The 9,182-nt window shown below is 40.4% G+C and overlaps 1 protein-coding gene across 1 annotated transcript; it reads right to left on the reverse strand.

The window, feature by feature from the left end:
- Positions 1-657: 657 nt before the first annotated feature.
- RFC3 (replication factor C subunit 3) lies at positions 658-8,954 on the reverse strand. Its single transcript, XM_030960601.1, has 9 exons — positions 8,810-8,954; positions 7,392-7,529; positions 6,761-6,828; positions 5,019-5,116; positions 4,564-4,745; positions 4,186-4,322; positions 3,960-4,058; positions 2,898-2,967; positions 658-1,648 (listed from the first exon to the last, which is right to left on the reverse strand). Exons 1-9 carry the CDS (start codon positions 8,894-8,896, stop codon positions 1,457-1,459), a joined length of 1,071 nt encoding a protein of 356 aa, XP_030816461.1. The 5' UTR covers positions 8,897-8,954; the 3' UTR covers positions 658-1,456.
- Between the last annotated feature and the right edge of the window lie 228 nt (positions 8,955-9,182).

The following is a 9,182-nucleotide window of genomic DNA, read 5'->3' on the forward strand; positions in this document are numbered from 1 at the left end:
TTACAAAGCTGCGCCCTACTCTGTAATGAATTTAAGTATTCCTTTCCACTATCACTGACTAGTTTAATGTTTCTCCAGGATCTTTTGACAGCCAAGACATTCACAATATGACAAGTTACCAGTGCTGTGGATTTGGGTGACAAGCATATGGAAGGGAAAAAGCTCTCATCATCTCTTTCTTCAGGAGCCCCACTGAGCAGGAAACAGGGTAGCACCATCTTACTGAGAATGAATCTGAATGCAAGCTGTGCATTAACACCCCACATGGAACCCTTAAGTCCTTGAGAACAGCAGCAGTATTTAATTAACTTAAGCTTTAAATACTGCCTAGTAATAGCCTAAATTAGCATTGAGAAGTAATAAAGAGCATGAATTCAGTAATTTTTATAGTACCATGGTACACAGACATAACATGTGAAAGACTTGCAGCACAGGTATTGTTGGTTCTTCATTATTATCATTATTATTTTGGGAGGCTGTTTTTTCACTTTCTCTTGTTGCTTGTATTTATTTGGATTTTTTTAAACTTCAGTGGCTCCCTTCAGTCTTACAGCACGTGTAGGATACCCCACCCTTCTGAAAGATGTCTACATCAAAGCAGATGAATGCACCTAGGCTGTCACAGACAGTGTGAAAAAAAACAATTCAGCATTTTTATTCATATTTGCTACAATTTATTTTGCCATTTTAAAAATGTTACATATCAGTTTAAGAGGTAAAAGATACTTGTAGAGAGCTGAAACTTTTCCTTTCATTAAAAAAATAGTCAAAGTAATAAACTTTACCTGAGCAGCATTATGTAGGTTGAGGCAAATCCAAGAGTGTCAGACAGCAAGTGAACTTGCTTTATGAAGGTATAATCCTTCTAAATAAGGTGTTACATGTGATTTACAAGCAACACCAAAGTATTGCTCCTCCACAATTTCAATGCAACTGCTTACAAAGGAAAAAGAAAGAAAACATTTGGTGTGAGCACACCACAGAAAACACTCAGGTGATAAAAAAGAAGCCAGACAAACAGTAAGATGTATAGATCAGAAGGCAGAACATACATGTTCGAGGTGGAACTTGGCAGAACATGTAAAAAACATCTTTTTCCTTCAGCCTTGCCCATCTGTGATTAACAAACAAAAACCAAGCACACAGCACCTGTGTTCTCCTTCTTAATGTCAGCTTACCAATACTGCAAAGCAGCTCTGATCTTGCACATCTTCCAAGGCAATGTGCTGTCTTTCTGAAAGGCCAATGTATTTTGTATGGCTCTAAAGATGGATTTGTGGCTGTCAAAAAATCCATCTGGTTTCTAAAGCTGCACAAACATTGTTTTATTAAATAGCAAAACAAAAATATTTGACTTAGAACTAGACCCACATGTAATCAAGCCGTGACAACTAGACATTGGCAACACCATTGGTATCTTGACACAACATTCTGTGTACAACTCTGGGCATCAGAGTTAGAACATTATGTCATCCAGCCCATCCTCCATGAACTTCTTGTAAATTGCCATAAACTTTGCAACAAATGCTTCCAGATGATAAATGGCTTTGCTGCCCAGTTGCAAGCGGTGTTCATAGAAGGCTGCCATCTGTGCCACTTCTCCTTTCAGTTGTCCATCACAATTATTTAGAAGTTCTGTCAGAAGACCCTAAAATGGGAAAAAATGGGGCAGTATTTGAAACATTAGATATTTTTTGTTAAGAGGATAACCTTGGGTCTCTGAAAATAACCAAGCACTAACTAGTAGTTCACTCATTAATCCAACAGAAAATATATTCATTTACTGGGATAATTTATGCCTTAATAAAAGAAAATTAATTAACTTCATCTCCAAACACTATAACCTCTACTGCATGTAGGAACATGGCCTGAGGAGAATTGCTACCAAGACAGCAAGTGTATTAAAACCACTTAGTTATATCTTGACAGCATCAAGCACACAGAGAAACAACATTAATAAAAACCAAGGAAAGGGTTATTTACAATTTAAGTGTCTCTGTCTGTATTTATAAACGTATATATGTGCAGACGCACAAGACAACTTGACTTCAATACTTTAGTCATTACAAAACCCCAAAATGCATTATTTTAGAGACAGCAATAAAATCATTGCAAATCCATCTCAATTAAAACAGCCAGGATTAAGTGAAAAGTATCTCTAGACTATTTCAAGTTTATGAAGAGGGAGTGAGTAGAGAACATGCACCTTTTTCCTCTCAAACACAGCAATGCAGGATCTACTAACCTACTGTAAGAAAGGAAAGTTAAAGAAACCTCTAAGTACCGAAACCATCAGAAAGCAGAAATTTGTTAATGTCAAAAGAAGTTATGTCTGACAGCAAAGCAAATATTACTAGATTAAGTTGCAAACATTATTTTAGTTCTTTGTTCTATTCTCGCTGTCTTCAGCATCCTTTCATCCTCCTTAAAATAAAAACATGTACATCCCACTTGCTTTTTTCCTCCCAAGGTGACATCTGTCTGAATAGTCCTGCTGGTCTAGCATCTTTCAGCACATCTCTCCACAAAGACATAGCAAATAATGAACTTATAACAACAAAACTTCTATAAAAGAAAACCATTAATATAAAGATTAGCCCACAGAATTATATAATCATTACAGCTGTGAAAGACCACCAAGATCCTCAATTATGCTTTAATATAGTAACTGGCCTGAGAAATGAAGGGACCTAGGAATGTCCTCCTTTATTTTTACTCAGCTATGATGCTGTTTTTCTTTGACCACTGAACAAGTTTTAGTCTGTTTGGAAACGACACAGCTTTTCATCAATATCTGGATAATTTACGATGTTTTGGTGTATTTTTTTAAAAAAGCTTTAGTTGAGACAGTCACAATATTAAAATTTATAGCACATTAAAAGCTATAGCTGAATTACCTTCATTATAATCTCAGGAGGGATGCAGTGTGTCAGGAGTTCATAAAGCCGTCCACGGACTTCTAAAAGCCTGTTGGAAAGACGCCACAAAATATGAGAAGTATGATCCCAAAGCATACTAATGTCTTTCACAATTAGTGAAATACGCTGCAGGAAAAGAGGCAATCCAAGCAACGTCTCTTTTTTGCTTTCGGGTGTTATTTTAAAACCAAAAGCATTGCATGAGTCAATTTCAATTCAAAGGCTGCATATCACCTTTTACTCAAAAGATAAATGACACATACTCTAGTTACAATGGTCTCAGTTAATCTAGGAGCTACAAGGCTATTATAATTTGTCTCAGGACTGTTTCCCTTTAATTTTTCTTCATATCTAAGTTATTCATGCTTAAGACTAGTGACTAATTTACTACAGCCAGAGAGTTCCTTTATGCTGTTTTTCTGTCTTCATTGTTTATAAGAAAGCGTAAGACAATTAGGTGGCAAAGCTAACACAATTAGCCAAAGCTCAGCTTTTGAAAACAGAAGGGCAGATGCTACAAGCACTTAAATTAAGTGACATCTCATGCAAATAATACATGGAACAGGCTAAAAGGATCAGGCTTTGGGTATGACAGTGAGATGGACACAGTAGTCATCTCCTAATGTGCTCAAAAAAAGCAAGGAATTCTCACTCCCAGTTCTTTTACAAAGGTGCTTTATGCTAAAGATGGTCAAAGAGAACCTTTACATAAAACAAATCAGAACGACCATACACACCCACCACTCCCACAGCAAAAAAAACCACCCAACTGGGAAACACAACATGTAACTGAGCCTATGGTCACTTTAGATTATTAAGTTTTGACAGAGAAAAACAACAGTTGTTCAGTTCCTGACACTCATTCAGCCTTTTCTGGCAATTTTAAAGCTCAGCTTCTCTGGCTGCAAAGTACCAGCTCCAGTAGAAATACAGAAAATTACACATAACAGGAGACACCACATTTTTTAATACAACTTTTTTTTAGGTTCCACAGTACATGGAAAACATCATTTACAGCTCTTAACAAGTGCATTCAACTACCTTTGTGGTGTCTGTTGACCAACAATAGCATTTGCAGTTTCTCTCAAATAAATTTCCCAGTCCATCTCAGGAATGTCTTGATCAGCAGTAAAAGGATACCTAAAAAATAATATCTTTTTAGAGATTATAATCTAAGCAAGTTGTTGCCTATTTTAACAAGGCCTTAGAAGCAAGGTCATTTATGTGTCTGACAGTAGAACTTACATTAATTTTTGCAGTGACTTACTGTTGTACTCTGCAGGACTCACACATAAGTAGTGCTTTCCGAAGATTCCTGCCAGATTTCTCAGCAATCCTTTGAGCCAGTTCCTGAGGAAGAGTCAGGCCTTCCTTCTTACACACACTGGACAAGACATGGCAGATCTAGATAGAAAACAGATAGCAGGGAGTACAACACTTACCAAACTACTCAGCACCTAGAGATTCTCCTGTTAGAAAGACTTCTGGACCAGAGATGGACCAGTCTTTCATAAACCATGCTTGGAAAATCATCCAACACAAAGGAAAACCAGGTCATTATGTGAAAATAAAATGTAAGTCCACAGCAAGAACTTATCTAATAAGAATTTTATAGTAACTTATTTTTGCCTCTGTTTCAACGTACATCCTCAATGCTGGGAGCAGGCACTCGTACAGCCAGGCATCTGCTTTGAATGGGCCCTATAATTTTTGACATGGAGTTGCAGCACAGGATCAACCTGCAGGTCGCCATGTACTTCTCCATTGTTCTTCGCAAAGCATGCTGAGCGTCTTTAGTAAGTTTGTCAACTTCTGTTAACAGCACCACTGAAAAAAGGATTAAACATAGTGGGGTTCTGTATTAATATCAGATCTTTCTAAGAAAAAATACTTTTGACATACAAGTAATAACACCAAAGTAAGTGATAACACACAAAAAGCACAGCATGGTTCCACAGGCAGGAAAATAAAGATTAAGATTACTTGCATGCCTTTTTGACTGTACGATCTTCATGCAACATACAGGTACAAACAAAACAGTGAACTGCAATCTCCCCATGATTAAAAAGCATGTTGACTGGCTTTAACTGTTTTACTCACCTTTAAAATCTCGTTGAGTACTTGTCTCAAGCTGTTGGGACTGTGCCACTGTCTTCAAGAGCTCCTGAATTACTACACGGTCATTGTTTCCCGCATCACTGCACCAGGAATTTGAATAAATCTTGTTTTAAAACAACTTTATATTGCATATAAAACACATCCTCCAAAAGTAAACTAAACAAGCAAGAATGCCAAAAGAATTCAGAAGCTGCTAAGTTAGAATTAAACTAATACCTATATACTTTGTTGAAAGTTACCTCCTCTATAATAAAAACAACCAAAAGTTTATGCAGGCACAACTGGATTAGTAGCACTTTATTCAAATGTAGTAAATCCATTGTTAAATGTTTTATTAACTCATTAAAATAGAACTTCTTTTATTCATATGAGCAACCTAAACTTTTTTTACCTAGTTTGAACAAGGACACACAATGCGAACCTTTTTACTCATTATGGGAAGAACAATTAAGCCTAACCACTGACTCAAAGGACTGACATAAATGTGGGGTTTTATCCTGCAAAGTCCTTCCCAGAAATTCACTTCCTCTCCCTGTTAGCCATTCACCCCATTCCATGTTTACTCAAGATACACATGACTTCACCACTGTTATAATTCAGTCAAACTTCACAGGCCACTGCACAGCACAGAGGTTTACTGTCTGGTCAGACATAAACATGACAATTGCTCAGTTGCTGAAAGCCTACAAATCAGGATATTAATCCTTTATCAAAACTCAGCACTTTTGTATATAAATTGAAATATAACTATTTTATGTTTCAAGCTCTAAGTACTCTATACAGAGTAACAGGAAGAGTGGTAGTAGTATCAGGCTATCACAGCTGGATTGAATGGTCACACATTTGTTATCACCAAAATGACATATTTAAAACAGTGATCACCAATAAGCCTCAGCTTGTATTGGTAATTAGCTGGTAATTATTTGTGTCTATATTAGAACACCAGCAGATACTCACTAATCAATAAACAGATTAGCTGAAGAATGAGTTTCTAAAGGAGACCTGGCAGTGCAGAATAACTTCTATATAGCAAGGCAGCATGAGCTATGGTTCAGCAGTAACCAACACCACTCAGCGCACAACGACATTCACTCATGGTGATTTAAAGCAAAATTATGTGGTTTCAGGTAAATACAAATATTTGCTTTGGGTCTCTGAACTATCACCAGCAATTTCATAACAACCAAAGAGGATGCAGACAGCTCCCACTACAGCTTCTGTTGTTTAAATCAATATCAGCCCTCACTCAAGACAGGATCCACAGTATTTTTTGGTGGTCTTCCCCATGCTCTAAACACTTTATTTGGAGAGTTACAGGGTAAGCCTTTCTTTCTTTCAAATTCCTTAATTTTTGTTTTTGTGAGGGAACTAATAATATGGAGGTGTCATTTCCAGTAGAAGTTCTTTGTTTCAACTGAAATGGTGAAATCTATCAATCCAGAATTGTCTCTTTTGCCCATTCCTCAACATCAGCATGCTTATGCAGCCAGTTAAACAGAACATTTCTGCCTTGAGTATACAGAAATCCAAATTTTTGTTCATTTACAGCTGTTCAATTAAAAATCCTCTCCCTGCTCCCATTTGCAGACCAAACCCATAGACCATTATCTAACTTGCTTAGGCAACAAATCAGGCAATCAGTCCCTCATACAGCCAGGCTGAAGGCACTCACAACACAGCCAGTGGCTTACCTTTAAAGTGAGGCATTTTCACTGCACACCTACCTTGGGTTAACTTCAAGGTGATAATTACTTGCAATGGTGCTAATTTCAATCTTCTTCTTAGAAGGTGCCTACATAGAAAATAAGCACATTAAATTTCAGAAAGTGTTCTAGAAATTGCTTAAGAGCTTACACCTGGCTAAATCACAGGCAAACCAAGAGTCTCGGGGATCAAAGAATTCTCGAGACACAGACTTGTTTATCTCCTACAGTCCCAGCCCCACCTCCAAAGAAAAAATGGAATACTGACACATCATCCAGCCCATAAAATAGCAACAGCAGAGATGCTATTGTCCAAATTTAACTGTAAACAATAAATAAAAAACCTAAACCTCTGAACAAAAAAAAAAAACTAAAAAAAACACCTCTGAACACAAAAACCTTCACCACAAGAACAGCCAACCAGGCACAGAAAACAAGAGAGCCCCACATCCTGAAGGCCTGAAGAACATCTGGAAAATAATTTGTTCACATTACCTAACTAGTATTATTAATGATATAAAAAGGTTGAAGATACTGAGTGCAAAATAAAAAAATAGTTTTTAAAATTCAAATAACTACAAAGATCTCACAACAGAAATATATCACTATTTCCACATTACTTCACAGGAGATGGAAGATTTATTTTTTTTACCGTTATACTCTGATGCTCAATCCTCAGTTTCTCCACTCCTGCACCATATAATTCCCTTAACAAACACATAATTCTTGTCTTTTTTCCAGCTCCTGATGGTCCATACACCAACAGATGAGGAAAGTCACCACATTGAACCTGTACAAAAAAGAAACAAGATCAGTTAGCTACCACAGTATTCTCCTTATAAATCATTTATCCTCTCATTTTCACCCAAGTTTACATTAAATATCTTTTCCAGCTCCTAGACAACACAGCACCTAGAACTAAAACTACTGAAATCCTTGCCTGCAGCAACATTTCTATAAAATATATTTTTCTGACAGCCATGTGCAACTCATTTAACTTGAAACACCTCACTGCTAGAAAAACACCCCAAGCAAACCAACAACAAAACAAACCTCAAAACCCCCACTCCAACATTTATATGCTTCCCAGAGTTAGCAGAGTGACAGCTGTGAGAAACACACAGAAAAAAGGGTTGAAACAAAGTTTAAGGCAGATGCTTATATATAGAGCTACTATATAGCTCTATATATAAGCATCTGTGTGTATATATATATACACACACACATATATATATATATACACACATACATATATATATATGTATATACACACACATATATATAGATAGATATACATACACACATACACACGTTTAGGAGTTTGTTTCCTGGAAAGCTAAAATGCATGACTTGAGCACATCTGATCCTACCCCACAGAAAGCACCTACATGAGCTAGCTATCACTCATCCCTGAGGAAGAGCATGTGCCAGTCGGCACATCTGGCAGGGGAAGGAGTCCTGACTTTCATTCCCAGCTGCTCGCCTCAAAAACTTCTGCTAACATGAGGCAAACAAGCCAGGCCCTGTTCTCGGGGACACCGAAACCAGCAGGAAGAGCATGTGCACACCGCTCCCGAAAGAGTCGAGCCACTGATTCCCCGCAGCCTTTCCCTCGGCACCAGGGCCGCGCTCCCAAGCGGGGCGCGATGCCGGGGCGCTTCCCGCGGCACGGGCGCTGCCTGGAAAGGCAGCGCCGGCACCGAGGGAAAGCTGCCGACCCCGGCCGCACAGAGCAGCGCTACGGGCCCGCAAGGAATCCCAGTTACAGCACGGGTCAGGCTGGAACGGACCACAGCGGTCCAACCTCCCAGAGCACCGGGTGCAGGATTGCATCCAGAGGTTCCCGACCATCTCCAGTGACGGAGACTTCGCAGCCACTCTGAGCAATCTGTTCCAGTGCTCGGCCACCCGCACAGTAAAGTTCTCCCCCCTTATTCAGGCGCAATGCCGACTCCGGGGGGATTCTCGCTGCGGGGAGGAGAGGACCGAGAGGACCTGGAGGCCGCGGGGGCCCCGGGCAGAGTCCGGCGGGGAGGGCGCGGGGCAGAGCCGAGCCCGTGGCTCACTGACCAGGTTGCGGAGCCGCGCCGCCTGCTCGCGGTGGAAGTCGAGGCGGCCCAGGGCGCCGGGCCGGTGCTTGTCCGCCCACAGGCTCATGGCGCTCCCGAAGCGCGCGGGCCGGCTGCGGGAAGCGCGCGCCGTACGGCGCCCGCCAAGGGACAAACCCCGGCCGCGGCCCCGCCCCGCGGCTCCCTCAGAGGAGCGCGGGGGCCGCGGCCCAGCCTGGGCCGGGCGGGGCTCCCAGCGCCGCCCGCCTGGGTCGCGCTGGAGACGTGGGGTTTTCTCTTCCTGAAGGTCAGAGACACCTCCTGAGCCTTGGCAGAGGCAGGTCCTCCTTGAAGGCTTAGACAATAGAGCCCCTTAGCAAGCGCTGCGCAGATGA

The sequence above is a fragment of the Camarhynchus parvulus genome, chromosome 1, assembly GCF_901933205.1.
Source record: "Camarhynchus parvulus chromosome 1, STF_HiC, whole genome shotgun sequence".
Taxonomy (NCBI): domain Eukaryota; kingdom Metazoa; phylum Chordata; class Aves; order Passeriformes; family Thraupidae; genus Camarhynchus; species Camarhynchus parvulus.

Bases quoted from the DNA above. Each gene is read 5' to 3' on its own strand.
- RFC3 (XM_030960601.1), bottom strand. From the start codon at position 8,896: ATGAGCCTGTGGGCGGACAAGCACCGGCCCGGCGCCCTGGGCCGCCTC. The intron at 6,829-7,391 runs GTAAAAAAAATA...TTTTCTATGTAG, and splicing joins TTGAGCATCAGAGTATAACG to GCACCTTCTAAGAAGAAGAT. The intron at 4,323-4,563 runs GTACGTTGAAAC...TTTTCTATCTAG, and splicing joins CTGCTCCCAGCATTGAGGAT to ATCTGCCATGTCTTGTCCAG.